The sequence below is a fragment of the Neopsephotus bourkii genome, unplaced genomic scaffold (assembly GCF_033783945.1).
Source record: "Neopsephotus bourkii isolate Nb327-2 ecotype Australia unplaced genomic scaffold, CSIRO-AGI_Nbou_v1 NB_951, whole genome shotgun sequence".
Lineage (NCBI taxonomy): Eukaryota > Metazoa > Chordata > Aves > Psittaciformes > Psittacidae > Neopsephotus > Neopsephotus bourkii.
The window spans coordinates 482,479-501,598 of record NW_026901445.1 but is presented as its reverse complement, the minus strand read 5'-3'; the positions used below and the strand labels follow the sequence as shown (position 1 = coordinate 501,598).

The window sequence follows — 19,120 nt, the reverse complement described above, 5'->3', positions numbered from 1 at the left end:
TGCTACCTAAAATCTGACTTCAGACTGTATGTATATAGCTGTCAATAGCTTTATAAGCATCACAGAGGTTCTCGTAAGATTTGGTTCTTGTTTATTTGCTCTTGATCAAACTTCCTTACAATTGAAGAAGCTTCGCATTTAGTAATTAAAGCATATTAGTGCCTCTTGTATCTTTTTATGTGACTAAAATAATCCCCACCACTTGTCATTCAAAGTGGAGTATTGATTAAGTCTGGCTCATACATACTACTACAAGAAAATGCACAGATGAATAGGGTTCGATTTTCTAATGACATTCACCTGGTTTATGTGGCAAAAAGTTCTCTTCATTACATGCCAGTAAGGAAGACTTGTTAGATGGGTAACAAGAGCTGAATGATAATGAAACTGTAGTAGAAAACAGGCAAGGGAACAGATACTGCCTATTCTGCATCTGAAAAAGCCTTACTTTTCTATGTTGCTAACACAGCGGTGTTTCAACATGAAATATTAGAAAAGAGAAAGCCATTTGCGAGACTGTTTCACTTACAAGTGTTCAGACTCAAACCAGAACAGACCTACCACTTCCAAAGAGAAAACCAGCCACAATCCCAACCATCTGCCTTTTTGGTAGAGGCCAACTGTCACAATTCAATCAACAGGACTATAGCAAATTTTCCACTTCACAACTGGAATTTAGAAAGCTTCTGAAAGGAAAGCTGCTGTTTAACACTGTAAGTAATGCTGCATTCTGAAGCTGTGTGTGCCCTTATACTAAGTACAGGCAGACACTGAGCTACAGTGGTCTTCCCTGGCTGGCTCACCAGGTAGCAGCAAGTTTCTCAACAGCTCAAGTCTCTGCCTTGAAATAGGCCCAAAACCTTCATCAAGTTTCAGCACAACGCATTTACCCTCCTTGGCAGAGCCAGAATCTCCAGCCTGCTTCTGAATACTCCTCCTCGCTGCTGATGCTGTACAGACAAGGGAACCATACATGGTTTAATCCATCACCTCAGGGATGACATGGCCTCTTTGGGAGCCACACGCCATCCACAGAACCCAGGGCAGGGCAGCACTGCCTACACCAGCTCAAACAAGAACCCAGCCATGCCTCTCACAGCTTTTGCTACCCGTGTTCTCCAACAGAGGCATTCCCAAGACTTCTGCCCTCACTACCCAAGAACAGACCAAGGTTACACACTTTTTTCTTTCCCTCCTTAAAATGCTGAAAGCATGAAACAAACAAAGCAAACTACTTACAGTTTTCTGGGAGGAAGGATATAATTTCTTCTCCCAACAATACAAGAATTAGAGACAGCTCCAGACACCACCTTTCAGAAACACAGTAGCAGAAAATGAGTACCTACTTTCCAAACAAAGAAAACCCACCAACATCATCCTGTTACCTGACTTAAAGGGTGGCAGGAAACCCATAGGTTTCCTGTTTGACCCATCAAGAAACTCCCTTATTGCAGATCTGCCTTTGTGTCTGGCAAAAACTACTACAGACAAAAGATGCTGCCAGGGAATGCTCAAGCAAGCAAACCAAGTGCTGCAAGGGAACCCTCACAAGAGCCAGCTTCACTGCAGCTGGGAACTTACTGCCATGCAAGAATCATAACCAGTTCTCTCCAGTTATACCAAGGACTTTCCAGACAAGAACTGAATCTGTATTTTCTTTGCACAGACAACTCCAGCTAGTCAGAATACTGTGATATCACATCATGACAGATACTGTTTTGTGAGGGTGAGAAATTTTCCACTAGTGCTCACAAGGAGGAAGGTACCATCATAATGTTCATCATGTAAAATTTCAGTTGTACTTAGTAACACATGCTTGTCCTGCTCTAATATGACATCGTATGCAGACATGAGTCAGCTCATGAGTATGGGAGTGCTTCATACAAAACACCAAACACTTACCGTTTTTAAACTTGTTCTTCTGCACTCAACCTTTGAGGAGAGTTTCCAACTAGAATGCATCTGCAATAAAGTAAAATCAAATATTAAAACTCCATTAGCATAATATAAATATAAATTGTGACTTAATGATTTTTATCTTTCTCACTCTGTTCAGCAGCTTATCCTTATTTTAAAAAGAATACACCAAAACCACTGAATGACTTATCTGTACTATCAACACAAGCAGTCCTCCCTTTCTACCCCAAGAAGCAGCCCCAACACACTTCACTGGTTTTGAACATTTAGTTCAAACCGATACCCAGAATGTAGCTACACTGAACAGCCTTTCTAGAATCAACTAACACTGCTCTGTGGAAACCAGCAATGGATGCCCAGTTTAGCAGACAGGAAATATCTGCGTATTTTATTTGTGAGAGAGAATTCAAAAGCAAAAGAAAAAAATCAGGAATCAAATTTAAATTAAACAGCACTGACATTCCAGCAGTTCTCTGCTAGCCACATCTGAGCCTTCGGGCTCTTTTTGCTACCTTACATTTTGAAGACTATTTTCAAACGATTTTCAAGGCCAGATCAGACCTGCGTATGCCAAATAACACCCATACACAGTGATAAGAGCCGCAGCCCATGCACAAAATTTATTGTGTGCTACCGTTTATAAAATACTTGAATAGTTCAGAACATGCATAAAATTTCCAACTCAGGGGTATGTACAGATTGTACTTCATGGCAAACAAACAAAAAAAAGGGGGGGGGGGAGATGAACTCTAGTGACCTAAGTTTCAAGTTGTGTTCCAGGGGGTGAGGGACACGTAGCAAATGTCAAAATAGATAACAAAGTACAGTGGCAATCAGTACAGTCCATTAGTTGTGAACAGATTAGCACAGGGCTTCAACTTTTATTTTAACCAAGCAGTCCTGTAGATACCAAAATACATGCAGTCTCAAGTTTACACTTTCACTAATGCCTTAGCAGTTGAACAGAGCAATTGCTTATGTGCTGCTTTGCCTAAACAAAAAGTATGTCTCATACAGGTTCAGTTTCCTTTACAGATTGAAAAATAATAAAAAGCTTGCAGCTATTCAGCCCAGTGATTATCAGCTATTTATGCAACCGTAATACTCACAATAAACTAAAAGTACCCATAACATCTAGGTAACCTATAGATGTACATCATAGGTCTATATATTAAATATCTGCAAAATGAAAACATGCATACACAAAATACAATGCCAAGCTTTACAGACTTGATATGAATCAAAATTTACTTAAACAATGTACAAAGTTCAATTAAAAGTACCTTAAAATTAACACTTCCATATTTTTCTTACTTTTAAAATTAGTATATATAATATTTTAATTTTTTCTTTTTTTTAAAATTCAAGGTGGGGAAGAGTCTTGAAAAAGCTGGGCAAAAAAGTTTCTGAATTAAATATTTGTTTTTTAAATCTGTGTTCAAGTAATAAACATTCCTACATAGAAATCTTCTGATAAGCTGTAACTAAAAAATACAGTGAATACAATATAGAATCAGCAACATCTACGGAGTAAACCTGAGGTCAGCATTTTACTGAATGACCAACTGAGATTTTTTTTTTTGGCATTTTTTCTGTCTACTTAAAACACAGTTTTTGCAGCCTCAGATATTTTAAGACCATTCTAATCTATTATTTTAAAGACATTTCATGAAACCGATGTCCATTAATAAATAGTTAGCTCTTAGGGTTGTATTTGAAAGTCTGATTTAAAAAAACAAACGAACTACCTATACTGAAAGAAAAATCCCACTTGTAAACTTAAGTGTTGACAACGATAAGCGCTAAGATGCTAGTCTAGTTGTGCTTTAGCGGTAACAGCCTCATCCTTTCCCCAGACTTCTTCTGAACTTCAGCAGCCGGTGGTGGAGTTTGTGTGAATAGGCGAGGCAGGCTCCCAGGAGGTCAGGTCACCATGTAAAGAGAGGGGCTGTTGTCTCAAAAGCACGACGGTCATTCTTCAGCGGGATCAAGTCAGATGGTTTTCCACCTCATGTGAAGTAGTTGCTTCGAGTGATCCCCCCTGGCTATTTCATCTGTTGTCACATCAAAAAGCAGTAATCTAGGAATTCTCAGGCAAGACATGAGTGAGTAAACCAGAAGCTGACGTGGTCACTGTGCATTGTTGTTGCCAGTTCCATTGTTTCCATTGGCATTTGTTGTGTTTATAGTATTAATACCATCTTGCTGAAGAGCATCTTTTCTTGGTGGCATTCTCTCATTGATCCTATCCAAACCTTTTGCTTCTTCAAAACTGCAGATTCTATGTTGCGGAGAGAATCCTCGTATTGCTTAACAAAATGCAAATTTGATATGTCAGTAATGGAAAAATAAGTAGAAAGCATATACTTTTTCTAACAAATGATGTTTTAAAAACAGGTAAGACATCAGCCAAAGAAACTTATGGCTCTGCGTCTGTATTAGTAAAAGCTTCTCTAACCTGCTTTCCTGAAATGTTCACCTTCAATCATGAGTTCAGCTTGTAACAAAAGAACAAAGTATGGCAGAATATTCTGCAAGTAGGAATCAAGGGGTTTAGACCCACTTGACTGCTTCTGCGCATCCCTGGTGTGGCCAGCTATCAACACCAACTGCTTTTGCTGCCTGGTGTGTCAGGCTTATCTTGACATCCCCCTTCTCTCCAGCAGAATGTCAGTAAGATCTAAGCAGCACAGCAAGTGCAGTGGAGGCAAAGCAGCAAAGGATTCTAAAAGTAATAGTAGATTTACATCCTGCATACGCATCGATGGCCTGATCCTGCAGTTTTCATGCAGGCAAAACTGCAGGATGTGGTTCACATTTGGTGCTAATTGTGGATGATGGAAATGGACACAACCACAAGCACTGAATTAGCACCATGGTTAAACAATGGTACCATTTAAATACAAATGTATTTAAAATAAGTGTAGAAAATAGGTATTATTTTGCTACTGATTATTTTAATAAATGAGGTCTGTTGTCGAATTGACACCTGAAAATGGTGGACCACATAATAAGACTGAAGTCTTTGGGATGAAATAATTCTTTGGAGAGTAACTACAGCTTTCCACTCACAAAACAGGACCTCCTGCATGTGTGTGCGAGCACGGAATATGGCACTTGCTTATACTTTTGGAGCTCTGACTTCCTTAATTAAAAAACAAAGAACACAGTCATTAAATGGTGCTTTGCGACCAAATCTGAAACCCCCCCAAGGGCAGCTCTCTTAACTGCTGTGCTGTTTGACATTCACTACACTGAATATTGAGCAAGAGGAAATTAAAGTCTCAACAAAAAGACAATAATCTGAAGTTGGATACCCTGAATACCAAATAATTTGATGGCGTTTTGCTCAATATCACTAAAAAAGGAGAAATATACTACTTATATAGCACAGAAGCACTGATAATCCATGGAAATTAATAAGCCTTATACTGGCAGGCTGGCATATATACTGGAAATAAATTTGGTCAACAAATTATGTTCAAAATCTATAGAAAAATCCCATTACATTTATAAATCTTGCACTATCAGAAATGTTACAGAAAGTTTTAAAAACATTTCTTCAAAGCCATTAAAATAGATTTTATGAGAAAAGGCATGCATAAACAACCCTCCTTCCACATGTAACCTCCCATCAAACACAACCTTGCAGTTGAAGGAAAAAGCCCCAACACTAAACACTACCATTTCTAAGGACTTCAAGACAACACCACGTATCACAACATGCTAGTATACAAAAAACCTACTGAATAATTTGTAAAAACAAACAAAAAAAGACCAAAAAAACCCCAAGAATTTCCCTAAAATATTAAAGATTATCATCATCCTAAAGCCAGAAATGAATGTTACATGTAAAAGGGATGAATCAATGCAGTTGATTCATCTCTGCTTGTGCAAGTTGAAAGTAAAACACACCCACACAGAGTACTTTTGAATTCCCTCCCAGACACCACAGATCTCTGCCAATGGCAAAGACTCTGATCATACCTTTTTCAGCCTCAATTGCCTCTACAGTGGCTGTACAGAAGTGAGCAGATGCATGCAAAATGAATGAGAAAGATGAAGAGTGTAATATCGCATAGCAGAAAAGGCAATGATCAATTTAATATAGTATGCTACGCCAGATTAGATTACAGTTAGCTAAAATGATCATTAAGGTTTTGGGGAATTGTTTTTAAGTGAATCTTCTGAATTTCACCTAATACAGTTTATCACCTGAAAGTAACTAAGAGCAACACTAATTAACTGATGTTATTAATTACACATTTCTCTAAGTTTCCTGGGTTCGTTTGGGTTTCTTTGAGGCAGCAACAAAAAACTTACACTGAGGTTAAAGCTGGGGTACGGATTTTAAAAAGTACTAAAAATCTATTTGAGACTACTGATTCTAAAGATTAAAACACAGTAGTGAACTTCATTCAATTATCAGGACAGATACTATGAAAATATTCTAAGAAATTATTTTTCTTTTTATGTTTAGCTTCCTGAAGTTAAACAAGTACATCAAATTCTCACTGTATTTTAAGTAAAAACATCTATGAGAACTGAACAATGAAATTTAAGCCAGGAAAGACAAATCCAGCAAATCATCTTTACAAAGTCTCATCAATTGTTTAGTTGAATGAAAGACAAATTCTATAGCAGGAAGAGGTTTGGATTTAACATAGTCTTGGTGGGTGAATCAATGTGAATATGAAAAGTTTAGCTTTTTTTTTTTTTTTAACTAAATAATCATGACATCTACTGCAATTTCTTAGGTGTAAGACCTTTCCCAATTGTTTTAGCTCTAGAAGTCAAAGCTTTAATATAATGTTATTAGGATATAAATCCCCCTTTCTATTAGGGCAGCCTTGCTAGAGAAACCAATTTGTAACTACAACCTAAAATATCACTAAGTTTCAATAAAGATAACAACTTTTTACCTCCCCTGCTATGTGCCATGCCTTTAATACCATATTTTCATAAATATTAACAAAAAATAGCACACATAACGGTAAACCTACTTGTGTAGTGCTTGGTATATACTGTTAACAACAAAACTCATAGCACAGTATGGGGAAACTAGCCATATTAAAAATACAGCATTAGATCAGAATGCTTTAAACTTAATTAAGTTTATTATTTCTCATTTCCTATCCAACAAAACCCAGACACAAAATTTCAGTTGCCTACACTATGCCTCAACTTCACTGATGCATAAAATTACAATTTCCACTGAGAATCTCTAAAAATAAATTTGGATACTTGCATTAAGCGCTACTGAAAGCATGTGGGATGCTTAAGGGTAACGCAGCATTTTAACTCTTACGTACTGCACATTCCATGGTAGGGAAAAAAATACATTTCCTGCATGTCAATCTACAGAGACAAGGGCAATCCCAGAATTAAATAAAAAAAGTCTCTTCTATGGATAGTTATTTATTTACATTAAGGGAAAGAATTCTTCTCGAGTTGTAAAAATAAATTAGTTAAGAATTATTTTAGAAAGTCACCAAATACATACTTTCACACTATAATCAATTTGCCGTACAAAACTATGTAGAAACACCACCTCTTTCCACCATTTCCTGTTACCTGTGAAGTCTTTGTTTTCAAACTTTTCCTGAAAAGATCACGAATACTGATTTATCTCTGTAAATTATGTAGCTTGTCATAAATACAGATTTCAAAATTTACTCCTAGTTCAGTCTATGTGTAGTACTATTATTCCAAAAAGATCTTGGAATATACATCACATTTAAGAAAAAGGTAATTTTCAACTTGACATAAAAGAACAAACTGACTGGAAAATACAAGCACTTAAGAAAACCCCACACTGTAAAGACTCAATTTGGAATTTTGTTGGATTCTCTTTTGCAGGTACACCTGAATTAAAACTGTATTTGTTGTAAACCCTGATAAACGTCAAGTAAACACTGTATCATACTAATGTAATGGGTTAATCCTGATGTCTTCGCTCAGAAAATTCTCAACTGAGAGCAAATTTTAAGCAACAGGGTTCAATGACATTTCCATCCTCACTTGCAGCTCTACTCCCGCTTTATGCAAGGGACAAATGTGATACAAAATCCTTGCCAACTTTCAACATAAACCTCAAAAATCCTATCTTACTGTGCCTCTGATTAATAGCAAGGGCAGCAATGGAAGGTAAGATGTATTTGGCTAGTTCAACTGACTTCTATGGAAGTATTACAGCTTTTCCTTTAGGCTTGTGTCTAGTAGGTTGCTGAGTAAGGTTTTAGGTGTTTGGGTTTTTAACAGACCTTAACTTAATTTGGAAAAGAGTTTTGTTGGATTCAGCTCAGAGTAAATCACTAGGAAATGCTACGCTAAAGAACAGTAATTGGTTTTTAATATTTCAGCTACTATTATGCAAGCAACATAATTAATAAAAAACATAAATCTACATTAAAAAAAAATACTTAGAAACATGCAAAGGGCATGATTTTCCAAAGTCTGTTTTTATTCTAGCACATCAAAGCTATCAAAAAATAACCTCTGATTTGCTTTTCAAAAATACATTCACATATTTCTGAAATTTAAAATAATCATATATTGACTTCTTCCACAGGATGGAGTTTTGCCCTTTTTTCCAAAACTATCTTTTTTTAACTGACCTGTCTTTAACGCTTTCACTAGAGTTCAAATTTGTGTTTCACCCTCAGACTGTTCTGCTTTGCAACAAGAATCTGTTCAAGCATTGCCAATCAAGGCATTGCATCAGACTGACCCATGCGTTTGGTGCCCTACTCTGCATTATGTGAAAGCCAAAAAGTTTTGGTCCTTTAAGAATGGGCACTGAGTATCTGACAAAACACTGCAAGTGTGGCTGAACAAATTCCTGAAACAGAAGTGGTATCTGCTAAGATCTAGTACAGATTGCTACTGACATTACAAATTCTAATAGGCATATATGCAAAAATCATATATGCATTGTTTCAGTGGTGACTTACATATATATGTGTGTGTATATATATATTTACCCTGATAAAAAAATTCAGCCCAGCTCTCTAGAATATTCTAGATGTACACTCCAACTTACAGCTTTCAAAGCTTCTTACAGATTTAATAGCAACCAGCACAACTAGACCTTTTCTCAATGTGCTGTGGAAAAACAAGCACTTCTGAGATTGAAACCTGGAACCCCATGGCAATTTTGTGAAATTTCCAACAAACAAAAGAATAGAATAAAAAAAAATACTATGTTCTTTATTCTCAAATCCACACTAGTTTAAATTATTGATAGTGTACTGATCAACATAGTACAATATACTTCAAATAGTAATTAAATATCTTTAATAATAAATCCTGCCCTACTATCAGTGACCATATTTTTGCCAAGAATAGGACTTCACTGATACTATGATGGTTTAGAAAAGTGTTAAGTACTGAATTATTTCATTTGTTGTTTACCTCTAGCTTTGAAATTGAGCATAGTAATTTGAAAACTACTTTCAGACTGAAACAATCAAATTCTCATCAGTGCGTAGAAGTTACTGCAGTTTAGGGAGAACTAACAGTTGGCACAAGTTATTTTGAACGATCAACATGACTAAAACAAATGAGGTATATTAATGAAGTGCATTAAGGAATACTGCCATCAAAAGTTCTAGTCAAGACAAAAACACCCACAAAAATCCAAACTGCATTTTGCATACTTTCCAAATGTCCCACATTTTCAGCAATAACAGAAAGTCGTATGTTTCATGTTAAAAAAATTTTCTAGTCAGTTTGATCCTCTCTGATTTTTATAATGCAACATGAATAAAAATCTGTTAAATGAGTGAGAGGAATACAGACTCATTTTTTTAAGCATAATAAAGTATCTTATTAAACAATGAAATTTAAACTAGAACATATGTTTTTGGAATAGTTGGATGGATTAGGAAACATACACCATTTCTTATTATAGACACTCACAAAACAATCACATACATACACTGGACATATAAAACTTCCTTGTAGACATTATATGTCCACTGAAAAAAAATGACTTTCAATGTGACATTTATGTTTCAAAGCCATTAAAATAACAGCTTGGGTAGTTTAATAGAAAATGTAGTGAAAGACTTTTAAAAAATTACATAAAAAATTAAAAAAATTCAAACAGCCCAAGTCACAAAATGAGAAAAGCAGCTGCTCTTGCAAAATAGATTGTGTAAAAAGTGGTATTCATATATCACAATCTTTCAATAGTTATAAAATTCAGTGGTCCCATACAACAGTCTAATACTTTCTAGTAAAGTTAGAAGATGGCCAATAAAGAGCCTTTGAACAGTCTATGTTAAGAGTGCTGCAGATATGAAGTCCAGTTTCAGACTGGTATATTTTAGTTATCCACCACTGTGAGCAGAAATATGGACTTAATTCTTTTAATACATTTGGTACAATCTCACAGCATTTTCCCTGAGCCTAGTTAATCATTTATGGGCCCTGTGAAAAATGTGATCCAATAATTCAACAAACTAACAAAAAAAGCAGAAAAACCTTTTACAAAATATTCAATGAGCCAGATTACAGGTATATTTTGTATAGAGTTCTTTTTATTTTCATGCAAAAAAAATATATGCACACTTAATAACACCCTTTTATTTTGATTTATTTACAAGTTTTAAATTCAATCCCTTTATTCTCAACTGATTTTATAACAATTACTGAATATTTTTCAAGTACATTATTGTTCAAAATGCACAGACAATGTGCAGCAGCAAATGCAGCAAACCTCAAAAACAAGGTGCTACAACATTGCTTCTACATCAAGAGACAGACAAGTGTCTGGGATAGTGGTTTAATTATAACACTTATACAGACATACATCTATACCTAGAGAGAGACAGACAGATCTAAGAAAGCAGCTACATCTGCAGAGGAAGGAAACAGCATGTTACAAGGACAATTCAGGGAGGTCAATTATACATAGAACATTTGACAAACAACATAGAGAACAAACTTTGGCATTAATTACCAGGGTACAAAACGTAGCACAGTTCAAATCTATCAATGGAGTATAATATGGAACTCTGCAGCCTGTAGCTGTTTGTTTATATTAATATCAACAAGTATTTGACATTGTCAATGAAAATACTAACACATCTATAATAAAACCATCTTAATGGAAAGCAGACATGTAATGATGCAAAATTACATTACATTTTTGTATCTAGAATGATCAAATGCCTCAATACCAGGTATATAATAAAGTCACCTCACTTCAGGCATCCGCGCTGCCTGAAAAACTGCAAACTAGGGAAACTGAAAGTCTGAAAAATGTGGCCTGACACTGCTGAATTAATTTGCTTTTAGTTTTATACCCTGGTTAAGTATCCATTTCACATTGCCTGATTAACACGTAACACTATGCTTGTATCAGCCGCTAAGACAAGAACTGAAAAGCATAAGAAATTCCCTGCATGCATTATGTGTAGTGTTAGCAAAAGAGTGAGATGTGCCCCAGTCCATCTGAGGCACAGCAAGTTGCATAACATCATTACCACTTTGCAGGGTCTGTCGTCCTCCAGCCAACACTCCACTAGGTAACATTCCAGTGGGAGTCAAACCCTTGAGTGTCAGCACACTTTCACTCTCCTCCCTGATATGAGAAAAAACAGTAACAGAGCCTTAAATAACCACTCATGAAAACTTGTATTGAAGTAAAATAAGGGACAGGGAGAGGGAGAGCCTATTTTTGCTGTGCTTTATGCATGTCAAGACTGAATGCAAATTCAAACAACTAGAAAGAGGAAAATATTTCTATTCCATACCAGTCCTTCCTCTGCGTATGAGTTATAAATGCTGATTAGTTCTGAACCACATTCTAAGCAATTATTCACACACAAACTCATTAGCTTTGAAATTAACACTGAATGTCTCATGAGGTACTGAACACATCTCAGTGGCACAAAACAACCCAGCATATTGTTCAAAGCCTCTGTGCTTCAAGAAATGCTAACTTTACAAAATTATCCCTATTTGGACACCCATGTTCTGTGGAAAACTATTTATTTGGGTAAATGTGATCAGGAAATTTCTGGATCTAGACAGGTGTAAGAAGACAAGTTTTTTAAAAACCTGAAAACAACAAACAAAAACCTGAAATGAAAAGCCTCTAGTCCTCAACTTTCTGGTATGCCAGCAATTTTCCAAGGCAATCCTGACCACCTCCATTACACCCTTGATTTCAATCTCTCTTTTTTTGGTATTTTCTTTCCAACACCCATAGCCAATGGCTGGACAAATAACTTGTAAACTAAAGATCATGTTCTCTGATTTCCTGAAACACGTTTCAAAAATTACATACAAACATTCTGTAACCAAAAATACCAACATCAATGTGGTACATCAATAAGCCAAACAAGATTCTGACGCACAGCTCGTTTCCCTGAAAAAACATTTGGCACCTATAATCCCGGAGCAGAGATGTTTTCCTAATATATGTAAGAGGGGGATTTGGAATGCAGAAGTCATGCAAGTACCTGAGAACAGAGAAGACTCTTGCCATCTTGCCAATTGCACGAATTTTGTTTCTGATTATCTCCTTCCGTGCGGCAGCTGTACCTACTTTCAGTGGAATAAGAGAGAGAGTCTCAAGCTCATGAGTATTTACAGGGTCACCATTTTAAAACGCACAGATTTCAATACAACTGTTTAAGTTCAGTGCTCTTCACAGGAGGCCAGTACCCAAACACTTAAGGGCACAGTTACAAAATTATGGACTTGGAATGCCACCAAACCCACGATCACTTTTGTGTCCACAAAACACACGCAAAAATTTAGAATGTTTACAGTGATTGCCTAAAGCTAGCAAGCACCTGTATTACTGCCACTACAGTGTAACAACGATCATTAACTCATCTGCCTGAATTTTACACTTGTAATTCTTCACTGGCATCCGTATGTATCAAGATTTAGGCATGCAGCATAATACAGAAAACAAAGAGATACTAAACCCACAAAAAATAAAGATTTGTTGCTAATTCTTACACAACTGTCCAAAAGAAAACACTAGTTCGTTTGCTTGGTTTTTGGTCATCCCCCCAAAAAGGCACCGCAAAACAAAATGACAAAGAATTGCAGCATTATGTCCCTTAACACCTAAGCCTATGTCCTCATCATTTTAGGTTTGCATCATTTCAGAAATTACAAATACCAAAGATCTGGAGTAAATTCTGTATATTCCACAGAGCAGAGAGACATCATTTGTGAAAGAAAAAAGTGAAGACCAAACTCCGAATGCAGCTTGCGATTGGGAAAGTGAGCCACCTTTACTTGCCTTAAAAAAAATGTATAAACGTTATAAAAACAGGAGCTCCTTTCTCCAGCACTAAGTGTTGCTGGTTTGTTTCAGTGCATAAAAGTCATCCTTCCCCTCATTCTCCACTCCTCCTCCTGACTCCTCAATTCCACTAAAACAGGAAAGGCAGATGAGGAGATATCACAACTGAACTCCTTAGTTCTTCTCAGACACTGAGGAAGGAGAGTACTGATCACACCAAGATTAACTCTGAATTCAACCACAGGGGATCAAAAGTGAGCAAACTCAGACAGCTGTTAAACATTCCAGATCTTCCATGTAACATTGTTCTTCAACCCCCCTCATCAAAAAGTTCCAAAACTAATTTGCAAGAATGTAAGAATGTAGAACAGAGGATCTCAGAAGTGGGCAAAGGAAAGCTGCATGGCCACAGATTTGTCTACTTGCATTCAGAAAAGGCAGCTGTGAAAGAAGCCTTTTTATAACCCTGCTCGCTAGTATTTAGCTTCCATGTGAGAGTACATACACTCCAGCACCACCAGCCACCCTTCTTAAACCAGAGCTGCAAGAACACAAGGCTTTTTGCTGCACAAGAGTGGGTAGATTTCCCGCCCTGAACACAAAACCAAGTAAAATACAAAAGAGAAGGCCTGCAAGGGCAAATGACAACAACAAAATCACATAAGAAGGAAAATATACAGTAGCGACAAAAAAGGAAGCAAGAGACAACAACCTTCAAATGAACACAATGAAAGAATCTTGGGATAAGCCAAGTATTTGCCAATCCATTTAAACCAAATGAAAAAGCCCGGAAGTACTGAGTTAAATTTTTTGAGACAACTGAACAACTATAATAAACTGCAGACGCCAAATTAAAAAAAAAAAAAAAAGAAAAAACAAGAAAAAGAAACAAAAAAAAAACCAACAAAAAAACCACAGAAGGCTCAGGAAAATCTTTGACCAGGTTAAGTGAAACATTCAAGTTCTACTAAAAATATTTTTTTTCACTTTCAATTTTTAAAGTCTAAAAGTTTTTACTTTCTCTCTTTGAACACGATGAAAGGAAGACTCCTGGAAGGAGGGCTCCCTCAGAGTTTTGAAAAAGCTGGGGCTAAATGAGGGGCCATCAATCTTTCCCTCAAAGTCTCTTGGTTTTCCCCTTACCTATACCTATTTGAGGGCTAGAATAATGCAGAGCTGTAACATGTAGGCTGAAAAGATTTCAGGCAGTGCTAATGCCTGTATCTAACTCTGGAATGTCCCCTTGCCTTAAGAGAAGATAGGCTGGCTTTGTGTGGTTTTGGCATTTGCTTGATTTGGTGCTGGGGTTTTTTGTTTTAACATGATCTTTAATTGCCCCAGCCCTCCAGAAGTACCACAGCCAAGCCAAAAGACCAAAGCTATTACTTCAGGCTGCTGCACTGCGCTAATGTGGCCACTGGACCCTGTTTAGTTCAGAGAAGACTGTAAGGTGGCATCTGTGTGCTGAAGAATGTCTTGATTATACCTTGTATTAGAGGAGATATGACACAGAACTCTCCCATCCCCCATTCCCAATGCCTGCACAGGAGAAAATTTTGAAAAGCTTGTATTATTATGCTCTAAAGAACTCAGAACTTTTGGAAACATCTCCATAATCTAATGCATTCCCAAATATTAGAAATATTATCTGGAAGTGACAAATTTAAACAGAGAGCAAACTTATTTTATTAGGTAAGTAACAGAAGAATTTTTCTGCACAGGATTATCTACCCTGAGATTTCTGAAAAACAGGTGACAGACCATCACTTTAAGACGGTAGGTTTCTTTTTACCATTCTGTTTCCAGCCATCTTCAAAATTGTACATACAATCGAAAAGTCCCTTTTTTGACATACCAGTTGAAGGAGACTAAAAATACTACACAAACCAGGTTTTGGAACATTGTATAAACACATTCCATGCACAACCTCAACAAAATCCTCAAGATAAAAGTATTAAAGAGCAAGACAGACAACTGAACGCTCCCTACACATGCAGGACCAGAGATAAAATTTTAGAAACAGGTAAAAGAATGAAATTCTACAAAAAAAAAAAAAAAAAAAGGAATGGAAGGAAGGAGGAGAAAAATTCATGCACAGAAAGACAGATGTCTTGGAATATGACTTCTGATAGCAAAATACAGAAGCTCTTATAAACATCCCATTAAAACGGGTAGTAATAATAAAGGCTACATATGTCTTTCGACAGAAAGGTATTTTCTGCATTAATACTTGTACTGCCAGGTTCTATGAAGTCATATTTCAAAACATTCCTACTCTGTCTGGTCTGTACCTTTTTTATTGCCATATATGAGTCGCTCTTCAGATGGAGAGTCCAGAAAAAAAGGAAGTGAACGATGGAGAAAAAGGTGAGTGAGACAAATAAAGATATTTAACTTGGCAGCGATAATAAAGAAGGAATGGAGAAGAAATGCGAAAAAATAAAGTGGAAAATTGAAAAACTTAAAAATGCATTCATCAAACAAGAAGTGGAATTGTTGAGTGTGTTTTAAAATTTGACAATAAATAAGTGAAAGCTTGAAAGTCAACAGTTTAAAAAAAAAATCCATTCACATAGAAAGATAAAGCGTAGACAGTACCTAGGTGCAATTAAGAGATGCATCAAGCAAAGAAAGTGTTAAAAGAGACAGAAGAATAAAATAATTCAAACTAGGAAACTGCAGCTATCATACTGAAGACAGGGCATGTGCAATCAACTGATGACTGCAATTATACTGGGCAACATGGAATACCACCTAACGCTACCCTGCAAGTGCTTGGTATACTTGCTTTACACTCAGTTTAGCAGGATTATTTGAATGAAAAACATAAATTGTTTTCAGGATCGCATCTGAGACTATTTCTAAGTTTTCACATCTCTGCCAACAATCTGAATGGCAGCAAAATTCCAGTGGCTCATAACCAATGCACCCCAATCTAAACCACACAGCTGCTTAGCACAACACTATTCTGCTACTGAATTTGAACACAATAGTTATCAAACATTAAGAACGGCTTCCTGTCTCTACTATCTTTATAAATGATCCTTTAGTGTTCCTCAACGGCTGCTGAAACTTTTCTTCGTCCTCCCCCATCATCAAATAATTCACCAAATCAACTGTTATTGGATAAAAGGAAGCAAGTCTGAAAAACTTTTAGGTGTGACACTAAGCACTACTGTAAAAACCCAACAAAATAAAGTGTGATATTTTAGGTCTTGATGTTAATGTTGCTTCTCAATCATCATGTTGCAAACATATCCTTAACAATCTATTGTATCATAGTTGAAAAGGTAATGTTATAATTAAATAAATTCATATTATATAATGTACATATACAAGCTATCCTTTAACTTTTATGCTTTAAACTGAAACACTAAGACTCAAACTTGTATTTCATACTTATTGTATACCACTTTGCCATAAGAAATATTACATATGGTTTTCACCTACATCAACTCTCTCCTGAAGAGCAAGTATTAAGAAATTTAACATCTCATAATAAATAAATTCATTCTAATGACTTTACAAAGTTCAGTATTTTTAAAATTTAAAATCATAAAAATTATGAAAAATTTCCACAAAAAGTTTCAGTTTTAAACAGAAATCAGACATGAACATTTGTAAAGAATACCATTAGTGTTTCTTGATCACAAGTACAAAACCACAGCTCCCTTCCCTGTCCCCCAAAGCATTTCTGTTGCACAAGAGCAGGCAGATTTCCCACCCTGAACACAAACCCAAGTAAAATACAAAAGAAATTTGAAGAAAAGTTTGAAGCCAATTTCCGTCAAATTCCAAGTAGTATTACACCAGCCTAAGCCAATTACTCTTTCACAAGTTATTACCATTAAAAAGATATATGCATCTTAAAGTAACCCCTACCGTCAAATTGATCTTCCCCCTCTGTCATCAGTTCATCATCAGAGCAAATGCTCAAAACATTCACCAACATTTCTGTTACTGTATAAGAAAAAAAAAGAAGTCTTAATTCATTCCCTGTAGAATTGTACATATTTTCATGCACACGAGATATAACCAGTGACCAGCAATGACAGCAAATGAACATCTTACATCACAGCTATTGCTCAATAACCTGGTTTCAAAAATGTTTTTCTTGCTGTGCGCTGTCACTGAATTTAAAAAGCTCAGAAATATAAGCTAAAAATTATACCACCTACCGATCAAAGACCACAGCAGAGCTTTCTCTCCTATCATACAAGGAGTTCTTTTAGATAAGGATTGTCTTCTTGTATATTAGTATTTTTACATTAGGATAAGTATTTGAACTAGAATTTATACAAAATTTACTTAAATAAGAAAGTATTTTGACTGCTCAAATTTAGGTTTAAGACAAAAAAGCTGTTCCATTCCTGGCACCTGCAGGCATGTAGCAGAAGCACCAAAGCAGAAAAATATTATGACATAAATATGATGCAAATTACATGTCTTTTTCAACTCCCCTTAAAAATATCGATAGAGCTTCATTTTATTTCTTCAGGAATCTCCCTGTTCTGCCAATCAAACTTGTTCTCTTATATCAGCCTTTCTTAAAACAGCCAAACTTCTCCTCCCCCTAGATTATCTGATTTTGATCTGTTCAATGCAGACCAGAAAAATATTGACACTGTATCCCTCATCAAAAGTGAAAGTATGTACTTGCCCAAAGGCAAACTACAAGGGCCATGATTTCAGCAACCTTAAGCAGACAGTGAGTCAATGAGCAACTTATTTAACAGTACTTGGGTGTTTCATTACCAGCAGCATAAAAAAAGGCAAAATAAAAAGTACCAACTCTTTGTTCTTGAAAATGTTATCTATTACATCATCAAGTAAATGAGACATATACAAAAATCTCCTTTCAAATATGAGGTCCCTCTGTTTAAAAATAAAATAACCTGTTGAGTGGGTTAACCGTACTAAGAAGTATCCAAATTATTTGTGTTAAACTGCTCATTAAAGACAATATAAACAAATCTAGAATCCTAGGTTTATATGACTGTGGATATATCATCTCAAGAATACTTTTCAAAGGAATTTAAAGAGCTTTCCAGACCTCTTTTATAAAAAGAGCAGTTTCTGTCATGGAGGATTTTAAACAGATCCAATAGCCTCCAACCTCATTGCTTTTTCCCTGAAAACAAGTGTCTCAGATTCAGAGTTAGCAACTCTAGGGAGGGAGGGAGAGAGGGAGAGAGATGAGGGAAACAAGGAGGAAAAAAAAAAAAAAATCCATACTAAATTAATAACTGAAAAAGGCATCTTTAACGAAGGTCAATCTGTTATAACTCTATAGGAAAGTTATAATTTTAAATGAACATCTCAACATATTTTATACCTATAACTGTACAAGATTAATAATACATTAATTCAAAAGTTCGAAGGTACTACTTAACAATGCATTTATACACCCTCAATGGAACTGATAATTTCTATTAACCTCTCTGCTTTACTGGATGCAGCTTAAACTATCTTGACCGAAACAGGTGAAGTAAACAACCAAAACCTGTAGAACACGTTGTATTTCAGTCTATCATTTCTCAGAAATGGCATTTTCATATACCAACCCCCCTCCAAATCACTTTAACAACTTCACCAAATCTGTCTGATAAAGACAAACACAGATACTATTTTTTATAAAACCCATGCAATTAATCTCTCATTGGTAAATATATCTAAAAAAAAATGTAAAATCTTCCCAGCATCAACCTGGGAGAAACAGAAAATATGCCCACTGATGTGTAGCTTTTGCTTACCTTTTTCTCCAACAAATGGCAAAGACCATGTAAAAACATCCATAAAATTTGGCAGCCAGTAAGGGTGAGGAGAACAATTGAACTGACGAATATTCATCACATTGTTTTCATATTTTAACACAGCAGCTAAAAGAAAATTCAGACATTTTGAAAAGAATGTTTAAAACTTGCAAGTAGC

The 19,120-nt window shown here is 35.9% G+C and overlaps 1 protein-coding gene across 7 annotated transcripts in view; it reads right to left on the bottom strand.

The window, feature by feature from the left end:
• The window catches only part of PPP3CB (protein phosphatase 3 catalytic subunit beta), a 48,986-nt gene that overhangs the window by 4,110 nt on the left and 25,756 nt on the right, over positions 1-19,120 (bottom strand). For 2 of the 7 annotated variants that reach the window (XM_061358704.1, XM_061358709.1), the window contains exons 9-14: positions 18,943-19,068; positions 17,072-17,149; positions 12,390-12,474; positions 11,409-11,506; positions 5,905-5,934; positions 2,512-4,226 (exon numbers count right to left, since the gene is read on the bottom strand). In XM_061358704.1, coding sequence (XP_061214688.1) covers positions 4,048-4,226; positions 5,905-5,934; positions 11,409-11,506; positions 12,390-12,474; positions 17,072-17,149; positions 18,943-19,068 — 596 coding nt within the window. In that variant the 3' untranslated portion in view covers positions 2,512-4,047. Of the gene's footprint in view, positions 1-1,223; positions 1,311-1,902; positions 1,963-2,511; positions 4,227-5,904; positions 5,935-11,408; positions 11,507-12,389; positions 12,475-17,071; positions 17,150-18,942; positions 19,069-19,120 lie in introns of those variants that run through there. The other 5 variants (XR_009726298.1, XR_009726297.1, XM_061358706.1 and 2 more) reach the window with 5 other exon arrangements.